The 18,587-nt window shown below is 49.3% G+C and overlaps 3 protein-coding genes across 3 annotated transcripts in view; 1 reads left to right on the top strand and 2 right to left on the bottom strand.

Moving 5' to 3' along the window:
- Positions 1-18,587, top strand: part of LOC128268725 (oxysterol-binding protein-related protein 9) — a 32,711-nt gene that overhangs the window by 276 nt on the left and 13,848 nt on the right. The gene's annotated exons all lie outside the window — the stretch shown is intronic.
- Positions 401-4,874, bottom strand: LOC128268728 (elongation of very long chain fatty acids protein 1-like). The gene is made up of 5 exons (XM_053005922.1): positions 4,380-4,874; positions 2,286-2,382; positions 2,007-2,100; positions 1,677-1,923; positions 401-1,606 (listed from the first exon to the last, which is right to left on the bottom strand). The coding sequence occupies exons 1-5, from the start codon at positions 4,447-4,449 to the stop codon at positions 1,296-1,298; spliced, it is 819 nt and encodes a 272-aa protein (XP_052861882.1). The 5' UTR covers positions 4,450-4,874; the 3' UTR covers positions 401-1,295.
- On the bottom strand, positions 11,260-12,954 carry LOC128268726 (elongation of very long chain fatty acids protein 4-like). Its single transcript, XM_053005921.1, has 4 exons — positions 12,591-12,954; positions 12,140-12,477; positions 11,899-12,038; positions 11,260-11,831 (listed from the first exon to the last, which is right to left on the bottom strand). The coding sequence occupies exons 1-4, from the start codon at positions 12,785-12,787 to the stop codon at positions 11,604-11,606; spliced, it is 903 nt and encodes a 300-aa protein (XP_052861881.1). The 5' UTR covers positions 12,788-12,954; the 3' UTR covers positions 11,260-11,603.

The following is an 18,587-nucleotide window of genomic DNA, read 5'->3' as shown; positions in this document are numbered from 1 at the left end:
GACATGAATAAGCAGAACTTCGAAATAGCCCTAGAAATGGACCCTCGTAGTCCGAACCCGCTGTTGCCCTACCGAATTATCTTATCGCCAGCTGATTCCGAGAATGTAAACGAATCCGCGCGACCAGACCTCTGGATCGACCAGACCTCTGGAGGTATATGCTGGCGGGGCCAGTGCGAAAACGAAGACCTACACGCACTATCTAGAGCGCGCGAGTCCGCCTGTCGGTTCTTCGATCCCACGGCCCGTCGTATTGGGTTCTTTTTTTTTCAGAAAGTTTCACGAAACTTTCATCGGATAAACCGTTCCAGGAGCTTCCGAATTCCGATGGCGCTTGTGGGCTTATAGTTTAACCGTGAAAGGTGCATATTCAGTCAATTGCACAAATCATCACTATCTTTTATTGTTGCATTTCAGTGGTTCAGTTTTATCCCGGTAACCAGAGCTACTTTGTAAATCGCTGAACGGTTGGTGTGTGTTAAAATCGTTACGGGTCGTCATCAGCGTGGTTCTGGTGATCGATTTCCTGCATCGTACGATAAGAAACCGTAACTACACTTGGTAAACGAGATAAGCATTCAGCCCATGCTAGGGATGATACCGATTAACCGATGTACAGTGGCAGTGGTACACGGTCTACGAATCTTCCTTCCGATTCTGCATTCTTCGCTTCATTCTTTCTCTTATCTTTTGAGCTCATTTCGCTACCAACCCGGCGACATGTATTTGCCGTGCTCTCTGTACACCGCTTTATTCAGGTTATGCGAAGACACATGCACTAGCCCCCTGGCCGCCTGCCGGGCGGGGGGTTGTATGGTTCGTAGAGCGAGCAGTGACGAACTCTGTCGCACGGCCGTACACGGTCAGCGGACACACTCCTGTGGCTCTGTGACATGCAAAAATAAATATTTACCACTAAGAAAATCACTTTCACGCCGCCCTTTTGCCGGGCGTTGCACACGCGGCATTGGCAAAACTGCAAGAGGGCTGTGCGGAAGTTGGCAAATGAAAATTCCACCGTTGGCAAAAGGTGATAGGGGGACCGCAGAAGGAGTGAGAGAAAACAGAAAATAAACAATCTTTACAAAAGTACTAAAGCTCCGTGTTTGGCGTGTGCACCGGGAGCGATGGTTGTGCCGTGTAGTGGTGTGTTTGTTGTAACCTTTTACTTTCTAATAACCGAAAGCCCATGTGTTCCCGTCCCGTCCAGAGTCCCGTCCCGCCGTGCCCCCGTCCTCGTTTTCTTAATGCACCGGATCCTGCGGCTGCAAGAAAACGGTCCTGCTTTCCCTTCTTCAGTGCGCCTTTAGCTTCCGTGCCTTTCGGATGTACGTCTGGATGTAGAAGTTCGTGAACAGACTGATCAGGATGACGAGATTGACGGCGTGGAGCATGTAGATCGTTTTGTTGGCCGCACACGTCGGCTGAAGGGCGGCCCGGACGTGCACCAGCATCGTGACGAGCTGCGCCAGCTGTATGATGGTGATGGCGGGCTTTATGCGGCCCGTGAGCGGCTGGCAGGCTTTGAACGACGACAGAAAGTAGTACGAGTACATAATGATATGCACGATCGAGTTGAGCACCATGATGGACATCTCCTGGTACGCTGCAGGTTGAAAAAAGGACTCATCAGAGAACGGTCGCTGGTGGCGCTGGGATCGAATCTGTTCGCTTACACAAACTCAGCTTCAGGCTCCACCAGACGATGAGGAAGGTACTGATGTGATGGTACACGTGTAGCGCCGACACCTGGTTCTGCTTTTTGCGCAACACGAAAAACACCGTCTCGATGAACTCAACCAACCGGAGGCACATCGCGAGCCACCCATAGTACACCGCATCCAGACCGTGCTCGTACGCCGTCACCGGCAGCTTGGGTGTGCATCTACCGATGAACCGGAACTTGAACCCTACCTTGATGTACTGGGTGGGGCCGGAGGAGAGAGAGAAAATGTAGTAAACTTTCAAAACCGTGCGCAACCGGGGCCCCTTCGGTTGGTACTCACATTCAGTACCAGGAAGGTGCATGCAAACACTTGGAAAATATTGTACGCCGCGATGATCCAGCGCAGATTGTATGGTTTCCGATTTTCCATATAGCTGCCAGGGTCGCGAATCGTGAAACGGATAGATGTGATTCATTTTAAATAAGGATTGGCCCTTAGCTTGAGTGTCGCGCTAAGTGTATTCCGAGCAGGTTTCCCCCGATCATCCCCGAATGGATTCGGGGATCGGGATCGTATCAGACCGCGCACCATCCCACCCCACCCCGCTGGTCACCTTACCTTGGGCCGTATTTGTAGATGAAGTAGAGGTATATGGCAATCAGAATGGTGCTCGGTACTGGCGATGCCATCAAAGGGTACTCGTCGATGTGTTCCTCTGCGCGGCATCCCGATCAAGTGACGAAGCCGGACGGTCGGCCGGAAAGATAGAGCAGCGAAATCGAGAGACAAAGAACGGTATGAGAGTGAGACGTAACAGCGCAGACGAAAACGAAAATGCGCTGAGCCGCGAAAGCGATTTAAAATTCATCGATGACGCCAACCGACGTCTGAGGCTACTACAGATAGTTCCTGCGCCGATCGCTTCCTGCACCATCGCCCGTTGCGGTTTGTTTTTTGCTTCGATGCCACTCATTAGTGTGGCCGACTGGCGAAGAGACGCCGTGCGTCGAGCTATTGACCGGGGCGGCGTATCGGGTTTCGACTGGTACGGTTAGAATTTTAATCAATGCACGCACGTGCTTCACCGGTTTTGGGTGGTGGGCCGTCCCGCCGCCAGCCAGCCAGACTCGATCGATCGTTATTCATTATTCATTTGTCACATTTCTAGCTGCTGTGGAAATATAGTAGCGCCTTCAGCCCCGGGCGCGGGTCCTCGCTGGTTATGACAAATGATGTCAAAAAGTCGAAACATTAAACGCGGTCGGCTGACGCGAAATGGTCTTCGGAGAAAAGGAGCTTTTTTCCACCTGCAGTGAGTCACTGAATGTAATTTTGCATCAGCAATAAGGCAGCCCAAAAAAGGGACTATTTAAAGGCCACTGGTGACCGTCGGGGTTGCATTTGAATGAAATTTGCAGTCCATTAAGAGTGGGTTGGTGATGTTTTTTGACATACATCCCACTTGTTAATCTTAAGCCTAACTACTAAGGTGCACTCGAAGCCACGCATTATTCGCCGTCGACCCGATTGGGGTGCGACCCTGCGACATCAGACTGGACAAAAAAGGGATCATACTCTTCGTTATCCTTGGAACTTAAGCATCTGTCAGGTGGGCCGTTAGTACCGACTAGGGTCATTACTTCGAGGTTCGAGTGGTTCGAGGAGGAGCACTTACGCGTTGTTGTACTAGTAAACAGCGCCTGTGACGAAGTTGACGCTGGCTTTTTGCACCTCGACGTTTTAAACTATGTCCACAAAATGTACGATCGTTCCCTTGACCCTCGGGGGGACAGGCACACATTTTTTGCTTGTTCCCACGAAACATTCTAGGGAGCTCAGATCGTAAATTCTTTACACTTCTTCGCCAGCCTAGTGACAGATTCCGACCCATTAACGAATGGCACAAAAAGAAGCCCTGCGACACCTTTTTTCTTTCTAAAAAAAATATTTTATGTTGTGCGCGAGTGGTGCGCATAATTTAATTCTCACATCGTTCGCCGAATAGAAACTTTTCGATGGCGAACCCAGCACGAGATCGGCATACCTAAGTGATCCGATTTTAATGACGTTATTTGAACTGCGACGGCGCGATCGCGTACCAAAACGACGTCAATCAAACGATACCTTTCGTTTGCCAATAAATCTTAATATGCTTCCTTTTGCCGTTCTGGTGCTTCTGCGAACATCTGTTCGGCGCGATTCATTTGCATTCATTTGGTGCACTCGCGGGCGTGCTTAGCAACGCTGTCTTCCCGGTCTCTGTCGGTCAAGAATCGGCTACGGTTGCGTCATCATCACAGTCGTCTGTTCTACTTTCTTTGCACAAAGTCCAAAACCCCCGGACTGCTTTCACGTGTCGCGAGTGGCACGAAGAAGGAAGAGGGTTTATGCTGAATAGCACGCATCACACACAGGGAGCTGCCCGCCAACTCGGACGGTCCGAACACTGTATCATATTCGTTGCCCATTTTCTAGCGGGTGCCGTCTGCGGGGCCCGTGGCCACTTTTTCTTACTGGCGTTGTTTTGTGTCACTTGGCTTGCGGTGGCCACGGGCGCATGTTGCCGTCGAGGAGGAAAAGTTTTGCCAGGTTAAAGGTAAACACACTTGGAATCGGTGGCACACTGTACATACTCCCCGAGGCGTGAGCAAAATATGGAACCAATGTCCGTGTGTGTGTGTGTGTGTGGGAAAGTTTGTAGATTCCACTTACCGACACCCTTGACGTTGAACAGATCGTAGATCGTAAAGTCGGTAAGATTCATCTGCTGAAGGAAATCCATGGTGCAGAACTTCGGGAGGATTTGATCCTGTCTCGATCGATCGCTGACAGACAAGCACCCGACACGACACCCCGTAGCAGCGGGTTATGGAATCAGTTCCTTTGCAGAATCGAGAGTATCACAGTTGTTCGTTATGAAGGGGCCAAGCAGTTGTAAACCAACAAATCCCCTTCGCTTTCGTTCGATCGCACGATTACACAAGACACACTTATTTTTGGACAGGACGTAACAACACAGTTTTGGGGCAGTTCGATGCGTAGGGCGCACCTCGTCCTGCGTTGTCTGTTGCGTGTGACCAGCGCCCGGACGTGTCGGGGAGATACTGCGGTGGCCACACTTTCGCTCCACGAAGCCTTAAGTGTCTCTCTTAAGCTTGAGCCCGGCAGCGATCCCGAGGCGATGATCGTGTGTACCACATCCACGCGCGATACTGGCCACCGTGGAACTGCGGAGCGCGCGAAGGGGCTCCGATCGAATGCAGACGCGTGCGACACCAGGCCACAGCGGGTCTCTGTAGCGCGTGTGCCGGACTGTCGCGCAACAATACGGCGCGAACTCGGCGCCACGCGGCCACCACTTTCTCATGATGTTGAATTTTAAGTTTTTACCTTTCTTTTAGACCCTTGCGTAAAGCAAGTGCATGGTTCGCGCGAGTGCGGCCCCACCCGCGATGACCCGTGTGGCTCCACCGAAGCAGGGCGAGCCGATTTTCGGTAATTGCATGGGCCCGGCGGTGCGCGATGCAACGCGTTGAGAGTCGAGAGATCCTCGAAAAAATAAAGCAGTGATTCCGGTTCGGCGAGCTCGAGGAAGAAACATATGTCCAGTGGCCGGTATTTTCACTTTTCAAACCTGAGCGGAGAAATTTACGGTCGATAAGGAAGAAAAAGGAAACAGCAACGGGTACTAGAAAACCGAAAAACAAATGAAACAAGAGAATACCGAAACCTCGGAAACCGGCCATCGGCAAGAGTACCAGAGTTTTTGGTGGCCCTGCAGCCGCCGATCGGGGCCTTTTGCAATTCGCCAGGGAGGCTTACATTTAAATTTTTCCATAATTAAGATAGCAACGAGAGGGGATTTTCATTGCTTTCCGTCCACCCTTGTGTGTATTGCAGGCCAGACCCTATGCTAGCATTCGTCTCGATCGCAGTCGCCTTTTTGGCTGAATCGATTTTTGCATAATATGTGCTGTTTTGCATAAGATATGGGGTGTATGTTTTGGTAACCAGCTTTATCGCTCGGCGACCGGATTGGGGATTGGATAAGAGCCTCATTTCATCCAGCGAGAACAGTCTCGCTCGCGAAACACACCACAGGTGCTGCGCGGAGGGTAAAAGGGTTGTTCTGATTGGCGAAATGGTTTGGCTCTTTTCTAAACCAATTAGTCAGACGGCCGGGCGGCGGTTGCTAGGATTAATAGTTTTGCGGAGAGCATTTGCCAAAGTCGCATATCGAATGAGGGGTGCTTGGATCGGCCACCGCAGACTCACCATAAGCACTGTGCGCCCTTGCGGACCCGAAGGTTACCGTCTGTCTGGCACTCATTTCCGTCGCTTATCGCGCCCACGGCGGCGGCAGGACAATCTTCTATCGGGGGGCGACGGGTAATTGTCCAGCTTTCGAATGGTGTGAAGAAATCTCCCAAACTCTCACCAAGGTCATGCATGAACGCGCTACCGCGTGTGGTGGTGGTCGGTGCGCTAACCAATCCAAAACGGCATAGACCACCTGCTAACGGGGCCGTCCGTCGGCGCCCAAGAAGCCCCGGCCTTCCCGGGGGCCATAAAAGCGTTGGCGTTTTAAAATTTCATTTTTCCTATTTATTCAAATAAGTATGTCATTTGCATTTCCCCAACGCAAAACCGTTCCTTCCGCATTCGGCGCGAACGCGAACTCTGGTGCGCCTCGGGTGCCGTACGTGGAATGTGCGTCCCTTTTAACCTTCTCCGTTGGCGGATGGCACGAGGACGAAGAATAGCGAACGGCGGTGGCGGCGGCGGCGGCGGCGTGTTGTGTCGTTAATTTTCTGTAGAAAATCCTAATTTAGCACTTCGCGTGTTTCGCATTAAACATTGACAACACTGACGGTTGCTCGTGTGTCCCTGTGTTGATGTTTCGGCCGATCGTTCCGGTGGTAGGTCTTTTCAGTATATTTATTTTTGTGTTGCTTCCGATATGTCTTCCGAATCTGGCCGTGCGAAATGCAAAGTTGTGGGAGCCGAGACCCCGCATGGCTCGAAACGTGATATCGTGATATGCACACTCATTTAAGTCAAGCCGACACCGACCCCGTTATCAATCTCTTAACTCCCCTTTCGGGATTCGCCGAGATTGGCGGGGTCGGTCTTAGCAACCGATCAATGGGATCGTTGCCAACCTGGATTATGTTGCGAAATATGTTGCCGGCCGGCTGACTTTCAATCGGTTTTTTTACTTCCCGCTCGTTCCTGGACCCGGGTTGGTTCCCGAACACGAACGCGCAGTTGCTCGGTTCGTTTTTTGGAGCTCTTATTGGGAGAAGTTCTTACGTAAAGAAATGTACTACAATAATTCGACTCGATCGGTTGTGACTCTTCAGGACGCTGGGTCGGTTGCTAGGCATTAATCTCGTATGCGCAAGATCAACCTAAAAGAGAAACTCCCGAAAAAGAGGTGTATTCTATGTGGTGGAGCAAACGAAAGACTCAACCGCTAGGCAACGAACCCTTTCAAAAATATTGCGAAAAAGTAGGCTTCGATTTTGGGGCCACCGATAGAATGTGCGTGAAGTGACTAATGATTTCGAAAATCCAACGTTTGATGTAATCACTAACAAGCAACCTCCAGCGCGCCCGGGTTGTAGTAAACGTTTCGTGACCATTTTCACGATTCGCGAAGGACAATCATATTTTTGTTCGAATTTGATATTGATTTCCAAATATTGCAGGTAACGTTCCACGGTTGGGTAGACAGCAAGTGGATCAGCTTAATCAAGCATCACCCCCACGTGTACCAATATCCCGCGTGAGAACGGTTCTACGGCTCCGAACGCGGATTCTCACACTCGGTTCTCTCCTTGGTTTTTCGCCAAAATCATTTCCCACGTGCGACATCGGTTTTTGTGTGCCTTCGTTGCCTCAATCATATCACGAACTGGAACGAACTTGACCTATACACTCCGTATCGAACTGGCCGGGGGGGGCAATGTTGTCTCATATCCGCCTCGGCCGACCGAAGGGCACCGATAATGAGCCGCAGCAGCAGCAGCGTCCCCAGCATGGCGAATGTTTGTGGGAAAAAATGACATCGCGCATTGCACACGGCTGCCATTCGAAGTGGTCCGGTGCACTGAAAACCTAGCGAAGGGCTGGCTCGGGTCGCTACTACACCCAAAAAATACACAGCGCCGAAAATAACGAGCCCGCGAAGCACCGAATACGCGCCACGACGGAATGCGGTGCGACGTCGTCGTAACATTCGAAAATCGGTCTTCAACGTTACGTTTACAGTGTGCCTCCCTTGGTGTGGTTTTGGTGTGGCTTTTCCTTTTTTCCGCCAAAACCGGGGTGGGTCCTCTCTTTCTCTCTCGCTTTCTCACTCGGTAACACAGGATAAATTGTAATGCGCTCCCCCCCCCTGGAGCGCCATCTCGTTCGCTCGCGGCCATATTATCGAATGTGACACACGCACCGCAGGTTGGTGGCGGGTTTTTTTTAGCCTTTCGCTGGCCCGGGCCGAATAAATGTGCTTAAAAATAAAAACCCATATCCACCGGTCATAACATGAACCACCGAAGGGTGTCGGAGTTTTCGGAAGAGAGATGCCGAGCGATCCGATGCTCAGAGTTCCCGTGCGTACACAGTCGGCAGCCGGGTGTTCCAGTCGGGTGATTGAGAAACAAAATTATATCAACATTTGGACGGACTTTTCTTTCGAAATTTTCGTTAATCAACGTCCGGCGAAAAGGGATCGGAAAAGTCGGAGGCGGATGAAAGTGAAGTGACGTCCGGCGTTTCGAACCACCCACCATGCGGGTGCGGGTGAAAGTGGACCACACGGTGGCCCCCGCTTCACATCGACCGATTGCCGCGAAGGAGCCCTACGCGAAGGTTAGGGTCGGTCGCCCGGTTAGGAAACCCTTTTTTGCGACACCCTTCCGTTTGTCGTTGTTTATTTTTCTTTTGGCGTTTCAGTGATTGATCCGATCTTCTTCCATCACTTCGTCAACCGCGAGAGTGGGAGGGCCCTCGGAATCGGCCATGGAAAACTCCAACTCCCTTGAAGGTGGTTGGCACATCCTTCGTGCCAAGAGTGTAGAGTTCGCGGCCGTTTTCCATTCTTTTGTTCGGCGGGGCTCCGTTCCGGTTCCGAAAGCCATTGGGCAGCGCACAAGCGGAAAATGGAAAAATTAGACGGAGCGCCGAGAGGAAACCACTGACAGAACCGATCGATTAATTATTGCTTCTTCGTTACGCCGCCCCAACGCCGTTGAGGCCACTGTTACCACACGACCCAAGAAAACGTTCGCGCACTCTCGCCGGCAGATAATGTTCTATCGGCCGTGCGCCGGGAAAATGGTCCCCAAGCTATCGATTTTCTCCCGGGCTTTAGTACGCGTTACGCCGCCGCCGCCGGAGACGCAAACATTAAGGTGTTGCGTACCGTGTGGGCCCCGGAACTGCCAGCACAGGATCGCGATCGCGATCAAATACCCGTGCCCGGAGCGCGCAGTGTCAATAATTACAAAATCGAAGCCGCCTCAAAGGGACACAAACATTAAATAACACTCCCAGCTCCGTTGGCTGGCGGCTTGTGTTCCGCTCCGGGCGGCGCTGTGGCCGGGCAAATATTAATTCCTCGTTTTTTAAAGCGCCCAATTCTACGCCGCCGTCCGCGATAATCGATTCGTCTTCCTGCTTTGCTGTTGTCATTACACATTGAAATGATTTTGTGAACTTATGAACGTCCATTATTGATTGTACGTCATTCAAATGAAGCACCGTGGAGAAAAAAGGTCCCACGCAGAATAATCATAAGTGTCGTTTAGTCGAGTTGCGTTGCGCATTAAGAGTGGCGTCAATCGCACGTGGCGGCGGCGCAAGAACTTGACGGTTGGAGGTGCAGTAATTAAAACAGTAATTAAGAACATTGTCGCTGCGACGGACGGAAGACGGTACGCACCAGTCTGGTCTGCTGGTGCGTCATTTCGAACCGTGGCCAATGCTACACCGTGTTTTAATCCCGCTCGTCGGCGGACGCCTCGGGGCGGGATGACGCAAGCCCCACCGGAGCCCATCTCCCGGGGAAAGATGCACCGCCGCCGATCACGTGCGCCTCTTGCGTGTTCAAAAATTTGGCTGATTGGCGCTCGAGCTTTTCGTCTCGGGTATCATCGAACCGGAAAAGGCCAACCCGCGATCTGTGTGGACCTTTTTAGACCTTGGCGTCACCTCCAAAGATGAGTTATATAGTCATCACCCATTTTTTTGGCTCCCCGACTCCGACCGATTTGAAGTGCTCTTTATGAATATGTTTATAATCTCCTCCCGGGGAAATCCGACGTTGGAGTTACAAATAAATTTCATTCACTGCCGGATCTTCAAGTGCCGGTGGTCTAAGAAGGCCGTCCGACAGTAGAAAACAACTTTTATAGTCTAGCTTGGTTAGTTTGGGCGACATTTTCAACGGGTTTCCCTGTTTTTTTTTGCTTTTTACCTATAGTACTTTGCCTGCGCCACCACCGACCTTGTTTACTCGCGGCCCCGTTTAAGTAAGGACTTGGGCGTAGGGAAAAAACGAACAAATCTTAGCGATGGCGGCCACAGCGGCGATGCGTTAGGGTCAACTTGTTGGCCCGGCACCGAGAACGAAGGAAGGTGCCGGTGTGCGTTGATTTCATTGAAGGTCAATGTACTGATTCTGGGCTTCATTTTGCGCCATGAGCAGCAGATCCTTATTTCAGATCCGTTTCTCTCAAACGTTTAGGCTTCATACGTCATAGGCTTCATCCGTCATAGGCTTCGTTTAGGATTTTATTATTTTATTGTGCTTTATTTCTTGATCGCAGCAAGCCATGACGATCCCGACGTGTTGTGGATGCCTCAGCCTGTGGGCCTGTGGGCCCTAGGAGAGGGTTGTGCAAATTTAACAACAACTCTGACACGATTTTTGCATAACCGAGCCCGAGACGAGATCTATTGTGTGCGGTGCGGTGCGGTGCGCCGCGCAAATTAGGTCAAATGGCTGTTGGCCGTTTTGATGGGCGGCGATTAGCTTTTCCCCAAAAATACATCAAACGCGCGCCTCGGTTACGTCTCTCGTCAGTGGCGCGCGCGCCCCACGAACGGCACAGGCTGCGCGTCCAGCGCGCGGCCCCCCCAGGAGGCCCCGCGGCCCATGCATTTATGTAACACTTTTAATCACTTTCTCTGGGCCCGGGTCCGGCGGAGGAAAGCTATTGTTGTAAATTTTTCACCATCCAACCACCATCTGTGTGTGAAAAGTCCGCGGTTGTGTCTATATGCTGCCGGGGCCGTTGGTTTGGTTGGCGCGAAACGAAAGCTAGGTTTTTTTGGGGTGGGTTGTGGTCCTTTTTATGCGCTCAATTATAACTAGCGAGCCGGTTCGGGCCAAATAAAAATTACAATTACTAAACAGCTGGGAGGCGGCGTGCCCGACACGTGACCATGCGATCATCGTCTCTCCTTTTTGGCGGGAGTAACTGTCATCGGTTTCGGACTTTCGGACTTTCGGATGTTCGGACGCCCGAGAAGAGTGGCGACTAATGAGAGACGCGTTCGTCGTCTAGGAGCTTTCCACTAACCCTACTGAATGTTTGACTTTATTTTCACCGTTCCACTTGCTGGGTGGTTTGTTTTCGATTTTCATCTCTGGTCGCCGCTGTGTGTGTTTGTTCATAACCATATAAATATATCGCGTTGCGTGTGTGGCGTTGCGTCTGCACGGATGCGCATTCCGTAGATTGCGATGGGGGATTGGAAGCGGGAGAGCAGGACTATAATTTAGTATGTTATCCTCTCAAGATCACTGCGCCCAGGCGCCCACGTATCACTGATCACTGTCCCGCGCTCCCCACTGATCGCCGCACATCCTTCCGGCACCAATTAGATTGTGTGTACCACTGGAGGGGGACTGGAGGCGCCCTCAGCCGCCTAGGCCAGCTTTTTGCTGTTCCGCTTGCTCCGGCTCAGGCCCCCGTCGGTGTAGCAGACGCCGAGCGTTTGGCTGATGGCGGTGCGATACGTTTTGTAGTAGAAGTTGACGAACATCGAGATCAGCACCACCATGTAGGGCATGTAGAGCAGGATGTGGGTCCGAGGTATGCCGCACCCGCTGCGCATTGCAAACAAGATGTTCAGCAGGATGCTCACGAGCTGAATCTGCAAGGACATGCCCGCCACATTAGTGCCCGCAGGGGATAAAAAGGAGAGGCGCGCGATCACTTACGATCTGGATCGAGGTGATGTATCGCTTCAGTTTGCTCAACTTGAACGGCACGTACTCTGGGATGACGGCCATCAGGTAGTACGAGTACATGCACATGTGCACCATCGAGTTGACGATGATCGTGTAGGTGAGCATACTTCCTGTGGCGAATGGAGAAGGAACAGAGAGATAGAGAGAGAGAGAGTCTTTTGAGTGTCTCGCTTCAGGAACCTCGCAGGCGCATTTGGTGTGTGTGTACTACCTCCGACATATTTGGCAAATATCCACGCCAGGAGGTACGTGAAGACGTGATGGTAGACGTGCAGGAAGGAGATCTGGTTGCGCTTTTTGCGCAGCGCAAACATGACCGTCTCGGTGAGCTCGATCGTCTTGACGACGTAGTTGAGGTACGCGGCGACCAAGAACCCGATCGCGTCCTTACCCTCGGAGTAGTCGACCAGCTCGCACGCATACAGGTAGCGGAAGGTCCAGCCGTGGCGCACGAGCTGCCGGATCAGGCAGTAGCACACCACCACCTGAAACGCGTTGTAGCCCACCATCACCCTGCGCAGATCGTACGGTTTGCGATCACGCATATGACTGTGTGCCAGGTGGAGATATGGAGTGTTACGCCCAAAACAAGCGAAAAATGGCGAAACCGCCGACGCGTGTGCGATTCACCGCACGCACCAGACCGGCCGGGCGGTACTTACTTGGGTATCCAGTAGAACACGAGCAGGAAGTAGACGGCCAGCACCGCGAGCGGCCAGAGCGGGCTGTACAGGAACGGGAAACGCTCCGAGCGCTTATCGCTCAGATCGTCCACCAGAAAGGTGTACCAGTGGTCGAGCTGCTGCTGGAACCCCTCCAAACTGCCGGCACCCCCTTGGGTACTGTTGTCAAAGTCCATACTGTGTGGTGCGTGTGTGTGTGTCTCAAGAACGTGACAGAACCCGCAGAACCCAGAACGATGTTGGCCGGTTGGCGTTCGGGCGCGCACTGCCACCGATCGCTGACAAAAACGGACTTGGCGTCACCCAACAACAACGGCGACTCTGCTCTAGTGACGTGCTCCGACACCCGAGTACGCCGGACTACTGACTCGTCGACGGCGGCGGTCGGGGGATCCGGCCACTAACGGAACGGACCGCCGAGTCCGCGGCGTGTGGCGAAGTAGCAGCCCAAACAATAAAAAAAAACAATCGTTGCGGGTCGCGCGACGGTGTCGCGTGACGTCGCACGAGCTCTAGCGAAGGGTTTAATCGGCTGATCGCGACAAGACGATCGTTGGCGAACCCATTAAAAGACTCCATTTGCCGCGAGGGGGGGTTCGATTGAACGCTGTCCTGCGTTTCGTTAGCTGCGACTCTGCTGAGTCGGATGTTTGTCTCTCGGAGGCATCACTTTCTCGTTCGAGGTTCGAGGCTTTGGACGATCCGATGACCTTGAATCTAGGAGACTTTGTTACGGGGGATGAAATAAAATGGAAAAGATGTTCCTTCTAGGCAACAATGTGCCGCGAAGATTTGCATTAGCGTGATTTGGTATCGATAAACACATAACTCAATTCTGACAACATGCAGCTACTTTTCAGTGGCGTGTGTGCGCATCTCCTTCGAACTGCCTGGGCCTTGTTTACACAGCTCACAGTAATTGGGGAAATGATTGGGGAGCTATGCACGCAAAAAATTTATTTGCATTCCAAGAGCCATCGGGATGGCCATCGTCGTCATCCGGAAGTGTGCTTAATTTCGCTTTAATTCTGGTTTAAATTAGCTGCCATTTTACGACCATTTTATTTGCATATGGCCATTTAATTTCGGTTCGATTTGTGGCTTGTCGCAGAAGATGGCAAATCATTCGCTTCCGGATCGGCGTCCGGAAAACACACGATGGGCAAGTAAATATACATGTGGCCCCCTATTTGGTTGAACGTACTTTTGTTCTTTTCGGAATGTTATTCTGTGGATGGAGAACGAGAATGGCGTCGATCTTTTTGTGAGTGTGATTGTTATTTAGCATTAAAATCAATAATTTTTTTACCGTAAAAAATGGCAGTTAATTTCTCCAAGATGACGCTCCAAACGATTTAGCGGTCCAAAAAAGCAATTGTGTAGGGTTCGTTCTATGATTATTGGTAGTGCGTACAGTGAGACAAGAATGGTTCCGAAGTTCAACGTGCTTCCTCAATGACTCATTGGAAGCTTGGGGCCATGTGGTTGGTCATGTGAAAACCTATAAAAGAAAAAAAACGTCCTTCACTTTATTTTGAGCAGCGTACAAACATGACGTACATCACATAACATGCTGTTACTAAATGTAATTCATTCTTTGTTTACAAGCCATTTAGTATCGACGTGTCGCAGTATTTTTTACAATGAAAAAAATCAAGTATCGTGTAGTGATTGAATTTTGATTTTTGGAAGAAACGAATGTTAGAAAGTGTGTAAGGAATCTTCGTCTTCAATTAGTACATTAAAAAGGGAGGTTTCTGGGTTTGAACGTCGCCGTACAACACTTTAAGACGATCCATGTCAAACACGCCCACAACAGACCTAACTGCTGAAATCATAGAAAAAATATAGGATATCGTATTGGAAAATCGTCAAATCACTGAAAGAGATTTTTAGTATAAGGCCTAGCCATCGCATTGACCAGTATAACCAATATTTTGACTGAAGTATTGGGTTTCAGAAAGCTGTTTGCAAAATGGGTGCCGCATTCGCTAAAAATGGAAAAAACGCATTCGAATGCAACTTTCTCGGCAACATTTTAAGCTTTTTCGAAAGGACAAAGTGGATTTTGTGCATTGAATCATCACTATGGATGAGGCTTGGGTCTATCACTATGATCCTGAATCAAAACAAGAGGCTAAAGAGTGGTATGAACCCTGTTATTCGGCTCCGAAACGAGTTCGTGTCCAGAAATTGCCAAAAACCGTGTTAGCATCCGTTTTGTGGGATGCGAATGTAATTTTGCTAGCGGATTACTTGCAAACTGTTAAAACAATACATTTTGATTATTGTTGTAACCTTTTAGACAATACATTTTGATTATTGTTGTAATCAAACTGAAAGCGGAAATTTGTGAGAAAAGACCCGGTTTGAAGAGAAAAAACATCCTCTTTTATCAGGGCAATACACCCGGTCACAAGAATATTTTGAAAATGGCAAAAATCCATGAATTAAAGTTCGAATTGTTGGAGTATCCACCGTAGTTACCAGATTTTGGTCCCTAGCGACTTCCGTCTGTATTCAAACCCAACAAAAATGATGACATCATAACAGCTGCGGAAGCGGTTTTTGAAGACCATCCAGTTTCCCACTTCAGGGATGGAATTTATAAATTGGAGTCTCCTTGGAACAAGCGTATTGATTTTCAGAAGCTGATAAAGTGTATTTCAAACCATAGAAAAGTTTTTTTCTTATCTAGGCTCCGAATTTAATGAGCAACCTAGTATATTGTTAATAAAATGAACTGTAATTATAACTTCTGTCTCACGTTCAGAATAACAACATCAATTAGCGAAATTGTGACGATGAAATTCGACAAACCTTCCAAATCTCAGGAGGCCGTTAATTTAAAATTCGAAATCGTTGCATAAGGTCGCACGCAAGCGCGGAAGGCATTGTGCGGTATGTTGTGTGCAATGTGTCTGAAAATGTTGGTTTTGTAGAAAGCATTTAAACTGTTGATGCTTTATAATTGTTAATTATAAAGGTTATCAATTTCGTTACTTAACGGCCATAACGGGTGGTAGCTCGGCCATAACGGTGCGAATGTTTTTATTGCGTAGTCCCGCAAGAAAAAGTACGACGATGTCAAATCGTATGATCTTGGTGGCCAATTGACATCACCAAACCATATCTTCAATTACAGGCCGAAGAATATTTTTCTATTATTTGGCGGTATCGCTCGGAATTGACTTTAGTGGTCCTCCCTCTCTTCAATCAATTCAGAGTTTTCCGTGCACCAGATACGGCAACTTTGCTTGTTTTAGTAGCCGCCAAGTACAAAAGGTGCCGATAGGGCACTGTAGTGTATTTTGTAGTAAGGTTTAAAACTTTTAACACGTTGCGATTCATTTTCTAAAATGACACACAATCAACTAAAAGTTTGCCACTTGGATTGCCAGATATATTCGAAAACTGTAAAATGCCAGCCCTGTGATTTCGAAACTTAATACAACAAATAATATACAAATGATACAAAAAAACTTTAGTGTCATTTTAACAGATGAGCAAAGATGATTTATAATTTTCAAATTTATTTATTTATTTTTCTGTTTGTTTTAATTGCAAACTATGATTACCCTACGATCAATGATTGTATCAATAACAAGGAAATGTAGATTTTTTTTCTTTCTCACCAAATGTTCTACTGAGCTGCTATCGTTGCATTTAAAACCTTTATCATATCGCCCTAACTAGCATTTAGATAAAATTGTTACTTTGATTCAGTTGCAATTTCAATTGATTTTCAATTTCGTTATTAGCTTCTACGCTTAGCGCATCCTAAGTTTTAAAACCATTTGCATAATGCATTCTAGAAAAGAAACGATCAACTACTGTCATAACAAGTAATGTACGTCGTTTCCACAACCTTTTGCACAACGTAAGAACCATTCTAATTCCAATCACATCCACAGATTAAAGCTTTCTCTCTTCGTTTTCCCTGACCGACCAATCGGGTCCAATCGGAGACAGTTTTCTCCGCCCTTGACAGACGGCCAGCCGAAACCAATCGATTTCGTTTCGCCGAACACTAGCAAAATAAGTGGCCCTCAACGCTGCCGCAGCAGCAACGGATCGCAAACCTGACCGTGAAACGGGGCCGACGCCGTCCGTCGCGCCAGCCGGCTAGTGAGCCAATCGTTTCTTGTCGGACTTCGGTCTGTTGCTGTAGGATTTTTTGTAAAAATCACAAAATAGATACGTCAGGATGAGGATGTTCGGTATGTACATGGCCAGGAACGGGTGCGATATTTTGCAGCTTGGATTGAGGCCAAACAAATTGTTCGCCATGATCAGACAGAACTGGACCTGCAAAAAACCAAGGAAACCCGGAATGAATTCTTAGCGTTCTGGCGTTTCTCGAGTCTGTTAGCTTACCAGTTGAATTTTGGTAATGTACTTTTTGTACTTTGCCACCAGAAACTTGAAGACCGGTACATCGTAGGCCGACATGAAGTAGTACGAGTACATGATTACATGAACGATGCAGTTTGCCACAATCGAGAAGGTCAGCATGCCACCTGCAAAGAAAAGGATCCATCTTGGAGTGAGCAACATCTTGGCGGGGACTTGGCACCCCCGCCACGGGTACGACCAATCGTTACCTCCGATGTACTTAGTGTAAATGTACGCTATCACGAACGTGCTGATGTGGTGGTACACGTGCAGAAGTGTCACCTGGTTCTGTTTCTTGCGCAACACGAAAAGCACCGTTTCGAGCAGCTCGAACAGCTTCACCATCATCAGGTACCAAGTGGTTTCGACCATAAGCACTGCCTTCGGGTTGTTCGGCGAGTAGTCCGTCTCCACGCATTTGTAGAAAAAGTACGGTCGCCAACCTGCCTTGACCAACTGCAAAGGTTAAAGCCCCGGTAGGGCAGGTTAGGAAACTGGTTGACCCTTGCAAATTGAGGATAAAGGCTCGAGGGGTTCGAGAGCTTTTCTTACACGCGCTATCAGGAACACACAGTACAGGACCTGGAACAGGTTGTAGGCGCCCATGAAGCTTTTCAGCTGATAAGCTTCCCGGTTTCGCATGAATCTGCCGTTTAGTGAGGTTCGAATAGACGAATATTAGGAGCCCCATTAGATCGATTCGGATGTAGTTACCTTGGCACTATGTAGTAGACCAGCGCTAGATAGCAGACAATGATGGCGGCGATCGGTACCGGTGATCCGGCCAGAAACCATTCCCTAGTTCGTTGGTCTACCAAACAGTCCGGAGAGTTCATTGATTAGCAACTGACCAACTCGTTATCGTTTCTACCCGCTTAGACAACATTCTGAAGCTTACCGGCATTTTCATAGATATAATACTGGTACAAATCCATGCTGTTGATAAGGCCGCCTTTACGGTAAATCGGTACAAGGACACGTCAGGAAGACACACGCATGCACTGCGAATGTTTTATTAACGCGTTGTTCCACCAACGTTAAGCAGTAACAAGATGTCCAAGACTAGGGCCAAGGAGCTCGACCGGCTACTAGTGGTCTCTATTTCACTTTTTCTTCCACCAACACTGTTCTGTCGTCTCGTTCTCTTTCGCTCTTCACACGCCACGTGTTACGCGTGTCCGCACATCAGGTTCACTGAAATGCTGTGCTGGTACTGAGTGCCAACGAGAAACATGCGCCCCGTTATAAAGCATATTATTTGGATACCGCTGCATGTTTTTCATAGCGTCGTGGACCCGTCGCCACGGTTCTGCCGACGGGGAAGCCATCACACAGAGAGCACCGAGCGTGCTGGACATTCTCCTTACTCTGGGAGAAAACGTTTTCACTGGTCAAGTTCCAGGAACCAAACGAAACATTTCTCCACTTTACATTTGGACTTTAGACTTAGATTTTACTTTTCTGTAATTCCCTATCAATCGCCCTTAGAAGCTACTCGATGGAAGGCAACAACTTTACTGCGGTGGGTTTTGGCAGGACTTCTGTGGCCTTGTTTTGTGCGTGTTGCGACTTACGTGTAGA

The sequence above is a fragment of the Anopheles cruzii genome, chromosome 2, assembly GCF_943734635.1.
Source record: "Anopheles cruzii chromosome 2, idAnoCruzAS_RS32_06, whole genome shotgun sequence".
Taxonomy (NCBI): Eukaryota; Metazoa; Arthropoda; class Insecta; order Diptera; family Culicidae; genus Anopheles; species Anopheles cruzii.
This window is presented reverse-complemented; position numbering and strand designations above follow the sequence as displayed.